General features: G+C 52.7%; 1 protein-coding gene across 3 annotated transcripts in view; it reads left to right on the top strand.

The window, feature by feature from the left end:
* The window catches only part of LOC147631566 (armadillo repeat-containing protein LFR-like), a 53,782-nt gene extending 39,719 nt beyond the window's left edge, over positions 1–14,063 (top strand). For 2 of the 3 annotated variants that reach the window (XM_086808080.1, XM_086808082.1), the window contains exons 2-4: positions 13,074–13,212; positions 13,305–13,432; positions 13,522–14,063. In XM_086808080.1, the coding sequence (XP_086664206.1) occupies positions 13,398–13,432; positions 13,522–13,777 (291 nt within the window). In that variant the 5' untranslated portion in view covers positions 13,074–13,212; positions 13,305–13,397 and the 3' untranslated portion in view covers positions 13,778–14,063. Of the gene's footprint in view, positions 1–12,039; positions 12,898–13,073; positions 13,213–13,304; positions 13,433–13,521 lie in introns of those variants that run through there. The other variant, XM_086808081.1, reaches the window with a different exon arrangement.
* The last annotated feature ends 919 nt before the right edge of the window (positions 14,064–14,982 follow it).

Here is a 14,982-nt window from a genome sequence, read left to right as displayed (position 1 = left end):
CTTGACATGGACGGGAGCCAGACTGGTGCCACCCGTGTGTTAGCAGGAAGGTGTCGTATGGACGGGAGCCAGATTAGTGCCACCCGTGTGTGACCTGGACTGTGTTCTATCCATGGGATTGTCACGCCATGGAAGAGCCAGTATTCGTGCCGTGTCTTGCCTATGGGACTGTCACTCCATAGGGAGGCTCGTGCCTGGAACTGTGTTTTACCTATGGGACTATCACTCCATAGGAAGACCAGGATTTATGTTTTATGTCATGCTATTTTTGTGCCCGACAGATATTTTGTACTTGTTCAACGGGAGATATGTCCATGATACTATTTGCACATGCACTCATGTTTTGCATGTTTGAAACTGTTTTCGCATGACTTGTATTTTTGTGTTTGCCTGCTTGACGTGTTACTGAGCGGGGACGCCTGCCAGTGAGTCGTAAAGTTTGCTCTGTCTTCTGACGAGTTTTGTTGCGTGTGAACAGGTGGTAAGTGTATTGCACATGTTTATTTTCTAACCTTTCATTTTATAAGCTTATATGTTCACATTCACTTAAAAGTGGGCACCCACTTAGGAGCCAAGGTGGGGAGCCACACTTGACTCGTGTGTGTGGGGGTGGGTGCATGGCCGCCTACCCACACCACACCATGGAACTGACCGCCCCCATGCAACCTTGGGGAGCCGGCCAGTTGTAGTCGTGCAACTCCCCCTCCAACTGTTAGAAGTCATCTCCTGTTTAGTTTTATACACCAGGGCCTTTGTTGTGGGTGTGCCCGCCCTTATGAGGTGTTTTATCATTTTTCCCCACTCTCCGCATTTTTCCCCTATTTTTCTTATTTTTTCTGTGGCTTGGTAGGCAGCCCATTTGCTGGCCGACTGCTGGAACTGGTCCACGACTCCATGTATGAGGTGGCCGACTGCTGACAAGCTGGCCGACTGGATGGTGTGCTGGTCGTGGAGTTTCAGGGCCAGTCGGCTGCCCTACAGCAGGCCGACTGCTGTTGGGGGGCCATATAAATAGGCCCCCAACCCCCTTGCCAGTTTTGTATCAACCCCGGGATCTTCTTTTTTTTTTTCGAGAAAAGATCCTTTCATTAGTTATATAAAAAACGCCCGTAGGGCTACAAAAGATCTCTCCTGCTCATAAGAGAGACAGAGCAGTGAATACAGCATGGCAGCCCGGGAGACTCTCCCTAGGTGCTGCAAAATACAAGCATCAGTACAAAGGACTGAGAGGCTAAATCATACAATAGGGGGGGGGGAGAGCCAAACAGGTGGCCTGTAGTGCCAACGGGGGGATCCCGTGTGTAAGGTGTAGAAGGGGCCACAGCGCCAAGTGGTGTGAAAGGCCTGGCGCCGTAAGATCGCCTCATCCATCCGAGTCTCCTCGGATGCGGTCGTACTGTCCTCGCAGGGTGTGGATCAACTCCTGCCAAACCCCCCGTACAGTCTCTACTGGTGGCTCCAATCTCCCCTCAAAGGCCGTAAAGCACCGGGCCCTCCAGGTGAACCAGATGGTGAGGCTGCTGAGGAGCTCCCATCGTAAATCCCTCTCCTGTGTCCAGCTGGCGGACGAGAAATCCGGTGCCAGAACCAGGCGAGGCTGGCCCCTAATAAATCTGATGGCCTGACTGCCCTGCTCCATCTCATAGCCCATAGCAGGCCCTGACGAAGTCGACAAAGAAGCGGCACCCAACGTAAACATACCCTCTGGAGAGAGGGGGGCCAGAATACGCAGCATCCGTAGCCAAATCTGCTGCGCCTGAGGGCAATCCCAAAGGCAATGTCTCTGTGTCTCCATAGGGTGGCCGCATCGGACGCAGGCCGCCGGAAGACCGCTGTAAACAAGCCAAGTGCCAACTGCTGAGTCCCTGTGGGCGACCAGCCACTGAAAAGTCGAGATCCTGCGGGCCTGTCGACTAGCCCAGAGCCGAGCCCAAAAATCCTCCAGGAACTCTTGTGAGAGTCCCTGTAGCCGCCAATGCCCCGCTGCCGCTGGAGAGACCGTCCTCCTCGCCGTCAAAATCTGCCGCCCCAGCCGAACAGTATACTGGAAAAAGGTAATCTCTGTGGCCTCAAGGGATGCATAAGAATCATGCCACTCGTACTACCCGGGGTCCCACTGTAGCCAGGCCAAGGGGCGCGCTGCATATGCCCATATGCACCAATCCGGGAGCACATCAGCAGAGGGTCGGGGTCAATATGCCACTTCCGAGAAGCGGCGGCCACTACCCGAATCCTCTGAAAGGTGCACTCTGCAACCAAAGGCGACTCCACCTCTACTCTCTGGAGTCTGCCCTCATCCTGAATCTCATAGTAGAGGCAACTGCCATCCTCAGTGCAAGCTCTGACAGCAATCAAGATCTCCAACTGTGTAAAGGCTCCCATCCACCGTGGGGCCACTGGCTCGAGAGGCGTGAACCACTCCTCTGTGAGTGCCTCCTGAATATCATCCCTCATAATCAACCCCCCTCTGAAGTGACTCAGCCTCTCCACCTGGATCTCCTCTGGTAGACTGCAGAAGGCCTCCCAATCTCCAAAACTACGAGCTGGGCCTGCCGCGCTAAAGGGCCCCCAGGCTAGACGAGGCCGAGAACCCAGCATATGACCCTGCTCTGTGCGAACCGCTGGGCTCCAGATGAGCGGCTGTCTGGCCCCCTCCTCAACACAAGAAGGAGGTCGCTGAGAGAGCCCCGGTCTCAGCAGCTCCCAAGCTCTCAGGATACTCAAAGCAAATCTGTCCTCCCATCCTCTACTGAGGCCTGTCCTCCTCATCTCTATGAAGATCCAGCGAATCTCTGGTGCCCAAGTGCCCCCTGCTGGGGGCGCCCGAGCCTGCAACCGCTGCAAGAGGAGCTCTTTCCAAGGCTCAGCGCCTGGAAGCAACCCCCGAACGATAAGCTTCCCCAATAAGGCTCTACTCTGATCGACAGGATCTATAATGCCCAAACCTCCCTGAGCCAGCGGAAGTGTAATAACTGCCCATGCAACCTTTGCCCGAGCTGGCTGACCGTCCCGGCCAGACCACAGAAAGTTCCTGATCAGCCTCTGTACCTGGCTGATGCAAGAGCTCGAGAAGATCCAGCAAGACGTACTGTACCACATGGTCGCTAACAGCACCTGATTTGCCACCACCACCCTCCCAGCCAAGGATAGTCGAGCTGTACTCCAATACAAAAGCTTCTTCCGAATGCTCAGAAGAAGCGGGGCAATCTGCTGCTCAGGTGACAAATCTAGGCCAATTTGGCATCCCAAATACTGCACTGCTATGCCTGGAGGAATCCATCTAAAACCGGGGTCCGGGCTCCATGCCGGAGTGGGAGCACTACTGATCCAAAAGGCCACTGTCTTGCGCCAATTGATCAATGCTCCCGAAGCTGCACTAAAAACCTGGAGCGACTGCTCTGCCCGAAGAAGATTGGCCTCTTGGCCATGCAAAAATAAGCCCGTGTCGTCTGCAAACTCAGCATCAAGCAGGTCCTCCCCTCGGACTGGGAGCTGAAGTCCTCTCAAACCAACCTCCTCTGCCGTCAAATACATGCTCATAGCCTCCGCAAAGAAGAGAAAAAGAAAAGGGGCGAGGGGACACCCGTGACGGACTGATCTGGTCAGCTCAAAACTCGGCCCCCGTCCTCCTGCAATCAACACCTTGCTGCGAGCTGTGGAATACAGAGCCGTCACCCCTCTGATCCATCCTGGTCAAAGCCCAGGCGAAGCATAGTGCCCTCTAAGAAACCCCAATCAACTCTATCGTATGCCTTCTCAAAATCGAGAAGCATCACGACCAAGTCCTCGCCAAGAAATCTAGCTCGGGTCGTCGCCTCCCAGAAAGTAAAGATGTTGTCAAGGATACTGCGCTCCTTGACAAATCCTGTCTGAGTAGCATGAATCAACTCCCCCAGGAAAGGCTGGATCCTCAAACTCAAGGCCTTTGCTAAGACCTTGTAGACAGTATTGAGGATCGTAATAGGCCTCCAATGCCGAATATCATCTGATACTCCCTCCCCCTTGGGGATAAGATAGATCAAGCCCTCTGAAAAGCTCTGCGGCATCACCCCAGTGTCCAAAACATGCTGAAAGCCCCTGCGGAGGCCTGGCCCCAAAAGGTCCCAATAGCGCATAAAAAAGGCCGGTGTCAGTCCGTCCTCCCCTGGGCAACTATGTCGCGGCAGAACCCTCAAGGCCTCGGCAAGCTCAATCTCTGATAATAGAGGCGCACCTAGAATTGTACGCATACGGTCTGTGACCCTTCTCTGCACATGGGCCCACATAGTCTGTCTGCAAACATCTCGATCCTCAGTGGTGGCTGGCTCCGCTGAAAGCAGGTCTCTATAGAATGCAGTGGCAATGGCTCTGATCTCCCCGAGCTCAGTAGCTACCGATCCATCCGGTCTACCAAGCTGGCGGACTCCTACTCGCGCATGACGGGGTCCAGTGATCTCAAAAAACTCTCCAGTCACTCTATCACCAAGCTGCGTCCACTGAGAGGCCTGACGACGATAGTAAAACTCATGTCTCTGCTCCTCTACCTCTCGAACCTCCTGGCGTGCCTGGCTCAGCTGGGACGCCACCCACTCACATGCAGGCTGCTGCTCCTGAAGGCGCTGTAGCGAAGCAAGGCTGCGTCTCAGCCGATGCTCCCGCTCGCGAATCTCTCCCAGCCGTGTCAAAGCTGCAGCGTGCAGAAAAGAGCTAAGATCGATGAGTCCTTGGGCACACTGGCCCGCTGCATCCTGGTCACTGACTATCATGCCAGATCCTCTCAATATCCTCAACGAGACTGGGATCTGTAAGTTCCCTCTCTGGGATCCTCAACTGCAAGCTGGGCTCTCGTGTCCTCTCCTCCAATGTCAAGATAACTGGCGCATGATCTGAAAATGAGGTGCCAGCGAGAATGCCGACGGAGCCCCCCTTGCTCCCCTAACCAGTCGCCCACATAAAAGCGATCAATCCGTGATAGATTAGTCCCTCCCTACCGGCGATCCGACCAAGAGAAACTAAGATTGTCCTGAGACTGGGAGAAAGCCCCATGCTGCCATGCATCAGTGATCCTGCAAAACTGGTCCCAAGCTGCAAGCTCCGTGCCGTGCACTGTAACATGACTGCCTCCCACCCTATCTGCCGGGTCCTCAAGCATGTTGAAGTCTCCCCCTACGCACCAATGTGCGGCCTCTGGCAATGCATCCATAACCTGGGTCCAGAACTCTGCTCTGGCACTAGCATGATTGGGCGCATAGACGTTGAGCACGCCCAATAGCTCATCATGCATCCTCAGAATGACATACTGTGCTCTACGAGGCACAATGATCCCTCGATCCACAATGGCCTGCCGCCATACATCTGCAATGACCATGCATACTCCTCCCTGTCCACCCAAAGGACCAAACCCTGCAGACCAAAAAGTGTCCCATCTACCAGGCATCACCGAACCATATCTCCGGATCCTGCTCTCACCCAAGTGGTGCTCCTGCATCATCAAAATATCAATGCTGCCACCAACCAGGCATCTCTGAAGCTCCTGCCTCAAGCAACCACGATAGCGTATAAAATGTGCTCCGCCAAGGCCCTGTACATTCCATGAGATGATCCTCATGGATGCCCTGCTGAGGTGGATGCTGTCTCCGCCGTACGGCAGGCCTTCGCAAGCGGCTTGGATGGAGAGTAGTCCCCATCCGAGCGGCTGCGAATCTGCCCACCCGGTGTGCTGCAAGAATCCCGGATCAGGCGCCAGTGGCTGTGGCCCATGGCGACTGCCTCCCGCTCTGACAAAGCAACCACGTGTATACACACATATCCAGGGTCGCGTGCTAAGTTTGCCACTATGCGAACGACCAAATGCCGAATCCCTGAGGTATCCACACTCCCGAGATCCAAGAAAAAATGAGCCAACTCCCAAAGTCGGCCTATCACATCTGTCACCTCCAAATCGCTCATGTGATGAGAAAACTCAACTGCCTGAGTCTTCAAAGTGCTGAGAGCGAGCTCTAGAGTCCACTCCCGGTCGCAAGGGCCACATAGAGAGAAAGAGAAGGCCACCGCTGAGTCTAGTGCCTCCTCCCCGCGGGCCGGAGGTATCACTACATGAACTCGGATGGGTGCTGGCTCATGGGGGCCCTCTGCTCCAAAAAGCCGTGTGAAGGTATAATCAAAAGCCTCCGAGCGCTGTCTAATGCCAAGGCGACTCAGCCGACTGCGGATAGATGAAATCCGTGAAGCCCTAATCGGCATAGTAGGTCTCCTCTGTGATGCTCGAGCGAGGTCAGTGCTCAGCGCTCTCCGGACTGCAGGTGAACGCCAGGGAACTGCCAGGGCCTCTCGGGAAGGTGAGGCGGGCGGAGGGGGAGGAGGGGGGGGGGGCGAGGGGGGTGGAGAGGGAGCCGCTGCCGAAACCGGAGCGGAGACGGGAGGAGGCGATGGTGGAAGCGAGGCGGTGGGAGGGGACGGGGGTGGGGGGGGTGAAGGAGGGGGTGCTGGCATCTCCTGGTCCTCAGTCGTCGCCGCGGGGGTCTCCTCCTGGAGGGGAGAAAAGCTGTTCCTCACGGGAACCCAGTGAGGCTGAGACTGTGGCTGCTGCAGCGGTCTCTGGGCGTGCTGCTGTGGCTGTCTCCCTCGGTGGCGCCCCTGTCCAGGCTGCCAGTCCGAGGTCTCTGTGGCCTGAGCAGGTGTCCCGGAGGCAGCCTGCCGAGCCGAATCTGTGGGCGGGCCATCGGTAGCCTGCTGCTGCGGTGAGGGTCGGGGTCTCCTGCGAGGGCAGGCCTTGGCCAGATGGCCGACCTGCCTGCAAATGAAGCACTGATTCGGGAGCCCCGAGAACTCCACTCTCTGATCTATCCATCCCCCCCCTATCCTAGGTAGCTGAATGACCTTAGGAAGGGAGGAGATGTCAGACACCAACACTCTGACCGAAGGTAGCCCATCTGCTCTGGCCACCACTGAAGCTGCTGAGGGGCCAGTCTCTAGTACCGAGCCCACCAATGCTCCGAGCCTGGAGAGGAGCGGAAGATACTCCCGGCGGAGTCCAGGGAAGCAAACTGTAACATGAAAAAGGCGCTCTCCCTGCTCCGCCGCTGCTGGGTCAAATCCATGCTGCCAAGGTTTGAAGAAAGCCCGAGCACCCCTGATGTCAAGGGGACTCATGGCAAGGACCTTGGCAACGCTCTGGGCGGCCTCGAACTCAATCTTGTAATGTCCACGGCCTAGTAGCTGTACGTCCAGGATCTTGCCCACATCTGCAAGAAGGCGGGCCTGAAGAAGATCCTTGATCTCCCCTCTGCTGGGGCGAGTGCCGACTATACGGCAGATGGTGGAATGAGCCTGGAGGCGTTCCACCTCTGCGGTGAGGCTCGCTTCCTCTTCTGGCGAAAGAGAAAGCCTGATGGGGGTGTTCTCAGGGGCGGGCGAGGGGGCTGCGGATGAGTCCCTCTGAGGCGGGGCGGGAGGAGCCTCCATCAGAGTCCGAAGTTGCGGCGAAGGCGAGGCGGAGGCGGGATCCTGCTAGAACCGAGTTGCACACAGAGAGGCGGAAGACGGAGCAAAAAGGAAAACAAAACCCCCTGGGGGCGGAAGCAAGAAAAAGGAGGGGGGGGGGAAGGCGAAGGAGAAACCCTAGGGGGGGGAGGGCGGGAGCTGCGCGCAAGAGGGAGGTGAGGAAAACGAGCTGGCGGAGGGGGGGGACGGGGCGCTGCTGCAGAGGGGAGGAGGGCGCGAAGAAAGGGGGGGGGGGCGCGAAGGTGAGGAAGGGCGGCGAGCAGAGCAGGGCGGCGGCAGCGAAGGCAGGCGGGAGGGGGCGCAGCAGCGAATGCAGGCGGGAGGGGCTAGTGGATAGGCGGCGGGCAATGCAGGGCGCAGCAGCCGAAGGCAGGCGGGGGGGCTAGGGGAGGCGCGAGGAGCGAGGGGAGGCGAGGGGGCGAACAGGCAGGGAAGGTGCAGCTGTGCAGGCAACGCGAGCAGGGAGGGGGGGGCGGGAGCTTCAGCGAGCAAGTTAGTTCATTCCAACCCCGGGATCTTCTTGTGTATATAGAGCAGAGTTACACGCCTATCTCTCTCTCTCTCTCTTGTGCTGTATTTTTTTTGCATGCGTTTTGCTCGTGTTCCCAGATCTGGTCATCATCTCCGCTGCGCATTCTGACATGGTATCAGAGCCTAGGCTCTAGATAGTTCTTGGGATTTGTGTGAGCAAGAGGGGGAATGTTGTGTTGCTGATTGGTGGACTGTTTTGGACTGTTCGGGAAGAGGAGAAGCAAGAGGACGACGGGCTGATTTGCTGGACAGCCACTTGTAGGTATTAGTTCTTCTTTGTTCCCACCCACCCACCCTTTTGAGAGTACATCCCTGTAATGGCAGATCTGTTTGAGATGGCCGAGAGGCATGTGAAGATCCCGACACTCCCCACGTTCCCGGTGGACCGTCAGTTGGACGGGAACAACTACGGCATATGGAAGGTTATGATGGAATCTGTTCTGGAGTCTTACGCCCTTGCTGATTTCGTCGTTGTTGGTGTTCCACGGCCGGAAGTAGAGGAAGGGGAGTTACCGTCGATCCCAAAGGACCGGGAGGCTCAGACACAGATGTGGGATCGTGTCAACGCCAGGGTCCGTTCGTTTATCTTTCTCAACTGCACACCACATGTGATCAATCATGTAAAGCATATGACGCTGGACAGAGGTATTTGGCAGCATTTGGCCTCTCTTTACAACAGGGTATTGCCCATGAAAAGGATTTCCTTGGAAGTACAGATGCGGGTTATGAGCCCTGCAAAGTCGTCGACGATGCGGGAGCATATTAACAAGCTGCAGGCTCTTCAGCAGGAAGTTCTTCAGGTTGGGAAGGAGATATCGTCAGAGGACATGGCCATAACGTTGCTGTCGCACTTGCCCTCTTCGTTCTCAGCATTTTACTCGTCTTTGATTACCAGTGGCAGGCTCAGCACCATCACGTGGGAGGAGCTTGTGCCCGTGGTCTTGGACCAGGAGGAACAATTCACGAACCCTCCTCAGGGTGGAGGTTCGGAGGCCTTAACTGGCCAACGGTCGAAAGGCCGTAACACGGACAAAGGGAAGGCTTCGTCGGAGAAGTCTTCTGAGAAGAAGTCTGTTACTGACCGCGAGAAACTAAAGGCAGAGAGGACCTGTAATGATTGTGGCGAGAGAGGCCACTATTGGAGGCAGTGTCCCGAGTGGAAGACCGAGAAGGGTGAAGATTCCTCAGCAGCAATCATGAAGTCTCCGGCTTTTGTGCACCTGGAGGTAGTGGACACCGATGTTTCATTTTCTTTAGGCAGGGAGGAGATTGGAGGATTCTCCGCAACGGATACTCGGGAGTGGATTCTAGATAGTGGTGCTTCCAGGCACGACTCCTTCCCGTTCCGGTTTACAGGATCTCTGCAGGCTTTCTGGTCACATTCTTATTGGGGATACATCCACTATCCCAGTTCACAGTGAGGGCAGGATGGAGATAGTTCCCGATGGCAGAGGGGGGAAGCCATCCTCCCAGGTGTTGTATGTTCCGGCACTTGGTTTTCATCTGTTGTTAGTGCATCAGGTTTGCAAGACTGGCGTACGGGTGGAGTTTGATGAGCATTTTGTTGCTCTTCGGGACAAAGCAACAGGCCAAGTGGTTTGGGAAGGCGGAGTGGAGAATGGAGTTTACAAGCTTTCAGCACTCTCTCTCCCAGGTCCTCAGGTTTGTGATGAGTGGCAGTCTGGTAATGGCCACTTAAGTGTGGATACGCTGTAGGTGCAGGCTTTCCGGGAATAGATGGTGGATAGTTTGCCAGTAGATGGCAGCAGTTGGTAGGAACTTTCCAGTACTGATGTTGGTAGTTCTTGTGTTCGTCAGTCAGAGGAAACTGAACAGGCAAGTTATGCTCTGATGTCTCGTAGTATTCGGGACAAAGAACCTCCTGTAGATGAGGATGTTCTTTCCACGGGGACCTTTCGGAAAGCCAGGCAGGTGGCAGGTGATTACTTGCAGAAGGAGGTGGTTTCTCCAGGCTTTGTGGTTCCGGACTCAGAGGGGGTGGTTGATAGGTTTCAGAAGGCCTTGCGTGGTCTTCATCAGGTTTCCAGGACTTGTTTTTGCACCGTAACATGTGTTGATCCTTGTGAGCAGTGTGATGTCTTTTTGACTCAAAAGTAGTATGGTTCATTGATCTGGTTGATGGACACCAGATTGGACGGGAGCTTCCTGATGAGGCAGTTGAGCTCATGGTTGCGGATGACTCTTTGGGAGGCAGGATTGCGTTTCCTGTGGTTTCTGCGGCATGCGAAGGATCATGGACTCTTGTACACAGGAGAGGGATTGTTGGATGGAGTCCGACTCCACGGTTGGAGTGACTCAGTTTGGGGAGGAGATCCGGACACGAGGAGATCTACTTCAGGCCCAGGAGCAGTTTTATGGAGTAGTAAGAAGCAGTCATCTTTTGCCTTGTCGAGCACAGAGGCAGAGTACCGGGCTGTTTGTGATGCTGCTTGTGAGGTGGTGAGGATGCAAAGGTTGCATTGCAGGTTTGGGCTTCCACTGGTGGAACCCATGGTCATCCAGAGGCACTTTGTTCGTGAACAGATCGTTGCTGATGACATCTTGCTAGAGTTCTGTTCAACGGAGGACAGTACAGTGGACCTCTTCACGAAGTCGCTATCTCAGGATTTGCTCAGGCGGCACCCCAGCTCCCTCTGGTTGGTTTCACAGCCAGGAGCTGAGAGGGGGTGTTAGAAGTCATCTCCTGTCTAGTTTTATACACCAGGGCCTTTGTTGTGGGTGTGCCCGCCCTTATGAGGTGTTTTATCATTTTTCCCCACTCTTCGCATTTTCCCCCTATTTCCCCTATTTTTTCTATTTTTTCTGAGGCAGCCCATTTGCTGGCCGACTGCTGGAACTGGTCCACGACTCCATGTATGAGGTGGCCGACTGCTGACAAGCTGGCCGACTGGATGGTGTGTTGGTCGTGGAGTTTCAGGGCCAGTCGACTGCCCTACAGCAGGCCGCCGACTGCTGTTGGGGGGCCATATAAATAGGCCCCCCAGCCCCCTTGCCAGTTTTGTATCAACCCCGGGATCTTCTTGTGTATATAGAGCAGAGTTACACGCCTATATCTCTCTCTCTCTTGTGCTGTATTTTTTCTGCATGCGTTTTGCTCTCGTGTTCCCAGATCTGGTCATCATCTCCGCAGCGCATTCTGACACCAACACCTTAAAAAAAGATGGCGACCACCCTTCTGAAAAACACACGATCGTGCGCTTCACCACAGCAGCAAGTCGGCGACTCCCTCTGCTGAACAAGCTGCGCTTCTGCAACCCCTTAGGCTGCTTCTGTCCTGCAGACGACTGTACCATCTCTGCTGGCGGCTGTACTTGCTGCAGGTGGCTGCGCTAGTCCTTCAGCTGGCGGCTGTTCTCTCTGCACTACAGGCTGCAGCCAGGTGCCTCCTATCCATCAGGCGGCTGTTTCTCCATCCTCTTAGGCGGCTGTGCTCTCAGCAGGTGTCTGCGCCTGTTTACCAGCCTGCTGCCCACTCTTGCCGGCGGCTGTGTGCCACCCTCCAGCAGGTGGCTGGCGCTCCATCACCAACAAGGGAGCTGTGCCCTGTATACAGGCGGCTCCTGCTCCGTCTCTTTCAGGCGACTTCACCACTCATCCACTTGCAGCCATAGGCGGCTGCGCCTGTCCACAGCTGGCGACTGCGCATGCCTCTTCTCCCGTACAGGCTTCTGTGTTCTTCACCAGGCGGCTGCATCACCAGGCGGCTGTTGCCAGACAACTATGCCTCCTCCTCCACAGAAGGTGGCTGTGTCCTGCACAGTGAGTGGCTGTTTTCCTTGGTAGGCGGTTGTGCCTCCTTTACATAGGCGGCATCTCTTTTCTAGTCAACAGCAGCATGGGAAAAGAAACGCACGTCCTTGTAGAGGTTTCCCGCTCTGATACCATGAAAGAATGGGTACAGTGCTGTGATACCCACAAAGAAATGCTGCAAGAACTGTGCAACATTGTATATGGACAGCAAGCATAAAGGAGAAAAGAAGATCACTGCTGAATATCACCAGAAAAGGTAGTACATCACGCGGAGCAGCATGAGGGAGGTCCCGTAGATGCTGCCTATCACTGCAGAAGCTGAAAAGAGAGATAATAATGATGCTAAGCCTAGCCACCTTTATATAGGAGGAGTTTGTCAGCCAATAGAAAATCAGAGGATTGGCCGACCATGCAAAAAATGCTGAAATAATGTCTAAAAATAGGCAAAAAATATGTAGTGCCTAGATGCATATGCAAGGCTTCATATGGAGCTAGATACAAGCATGAATGCGCATGGGAACGACCATCTGGGGATGAAATAATTTCCAACAAGATAGCACCACTCTTTGCACGAGAAAGGTTTACCTTATTGTATTCTTGGGCGATGAGTTTAACCATTTCTTTTTCCCAGATCTAAGATAGGCCATGGGATGAGAACCAAAAGGCTGCCCGCTGAGAGCTATGGTTAGACATGTCAGGTTGGGTTTTTTTAAAGCCGGAGAAAAGATCCTCACATAACTAGAAAAAAATGCACATCTGGGAACACAAATAAAAAGTTACGAGCCTGATGAGAAGGACTCCCTCCGTGTTGGAGGAAGAGGCACATTGGGGTACATTCGTAAAAAAGTATGCACACTTGGAAAAACAGATAAAATAAACCATTACGCTGTGAGTGTAATTTGGTGGGGGTCTGGGACGGAGGCTAGATATGACAGTGGGAGGAAGAGCCACAATGGGGCCTGCAAAACCAAGGGATCCCATCCACATCTTGAGGTAAAAGGGTCTGCCTGAGTAGAAAGCTGCCGTCTGTTCCTGCATAGCCGTGGAGCTACTCTCGACGTGCTCCCTCAGCTGCAGATGAGGTCTGTCTCGAAAGTCAGACTCTTGTCTTTGGTAATCTCACTCACATATCATGACACTTTTCCAAGTTTCATACTATTTTTGCAAATTCTCAGTTCAAGTTCTGAAATGTCTTCTTTTCACAATCGTGCGCCATGGCTAAATGTACTTTTATGAACTGCGTGTTGATTTAACAAAAGAAATCTTTTTTTGGGGTATGGAAAAAGCAGAGAAAAGAGAGCAGTTGAAGCGATATTGCATTTGCTGGAGTCCCCAGTGAAGGCTTGGCATTGCTCTGCTGCGGAGCTGCTAGGAAGGCTTGTCGTGAACCCAGACAATGAACCTTCTCTTTTTCCTTTCATACATCAGGTGATTTGTACCCTGTATTTGCATGGATTTTACACTTTGATAAGTTATCCAGATCAGCTGTTCCTCTAAAGAGTTGTTTACCTCTGCTGTAGATCTACAAGCGATTGGTGGATTTGTTGAGCTTGCCTGGTGCAGATGCCTAGGCAGCTGCGGTTGCAGCCCCTTACAACTTTGCTGAAGTCAATATGGACTGTCGTCTGCGGCTGGCCAATGAACGCTGGTACGATGCACATACCATTGTGTAGCTGTTAGCTGTAATTATTGCAAGCTACTTAGCTTAACATGGTTCTTTGAGTGAATTGTTTCCAGGGCCATAGGAAGACTAGTCAAGATCATTCAAGCCCCTCATCCTCTATTAGAAGTTTGTCGAAAGGCAGCACTTACATTGGAAAGCTTGGCCTCAGAGCCACAAAATAAGTCTCTCTTACTTGCATATGAGCACACCTTTGCAGAGCTTGCCTTTTCTGATGCTAAGTTGTCTGACACGTTTGCACGCATTCTTTGGGAGTTAAGCTCTCGATCAGGCTCAAAAGTTGCAGCGGCTCGTGGTGTTTGGGGTTCATAACAGATGCTTTCTCAAGTCTTTTCATCAGTACACACGCTTCCAGGAGGTTTTGTGACATTTTTGATGTATCTCTTTAAATGCAAAGCTTTTGGCTGGTACAGGATATCCAAAATGTCCATTACAGATAGCCAACTATAAATATGTTCTTGTGTGGTGAGTTATAAGTGTGGATTGTTTGCAGAGAACAGCATTGATTGTTTACATGGGACCCATGCCGTTGTCAGAGCATGACATTAGCTACATGTTTTTGCAAATGTTGAAATGAGAATGCTACCAATGGATGTCATCAGCTGGATGTGTCATTAAAATGATGAAACATAATGTTACCTGCTCAACCATGTTATTACCATGAATTAGGTCTTACTGTTTTGATGGATTTTGTGTGTGTCAAATTGTATTAGTAGTGAGTTAGGATGCATGCCTACTACAATCAAATAAACAACACTAGTGAAGAAGAGACGTTGCATATGCCAAGAAACTATCGGTGGCTGTTCGCAGAGTTGATCTTGTGTAATCCAGGCCCATGCTTATGTTAAGGCAGCATTTACATACAGGAACACACATTGTTTCCTCTGGTAAGAAACACATTCTGGTTGCCAGATGGCGTGGAAAATTTAAGTCAGATCTCTTTACATTCACTTTTTGCTAGTAATGTCTATGAAGGTGGCTTGGCCTCTAAAGGCATCATCACTTAGGATGGCCTACTTTGTACGGTGAAGTATCAACAGTTGTGATTGTGTACTATCGTTGTACACTTTGCAGCAATGGTTCTAATTGTAATAAACAAAAGAAGAATCAAGTGGTTTTTAGTTGGCTTATTTGTGGAGTTGGGTATTGAAGCAATATTTCAACTCGTTCTCAACTAGCGAATACTAAGTAGGGTTTGCAAGATTTGGGAGGATTGTAAAGTGGGGGATTTTTTGTCACACTTTTTCTATATAGTAAGATATGCTCAATCATCCTTAATATGGGAGGCTTGCAAGGGATATGCGAATAAATTGGCAGCAATGTTGCAAATGCATTGCCGATGAATTTGAACTTTGCCAAGTAAGTAGGCTTAACTTAGTGCCACACAGTGCTCCACATTTTGAAAAAGGTCGAGGTTCGCTTTTCATTTTTATTGATGAACTAGTTGGCAAGCTTGAGCAATGCATTGGGGGATATAGTTAAGAGCAAGGGTCTTCAAGTTATTTGCATTATCTCAC

Source organism: Cibotium barometz, chromosome 14, assembly GCF_041138505.1.
Source record: "Cibotium barometz isolate CiBa-2024 chromosome 14, ASM4113850v1, whole genome shotgun sequence".
In the NCBI taxonomy this organism is placed as follows: Eukaryota; Viridiplantae; Streptophyta; class Polypodiopsida; order Cyatheales; family Cibotiaceae; genus Cibotium; species Cibotium barometz.
This window is presented reverse-complemented; position numbering and strand designations above follow the sequence as displayed.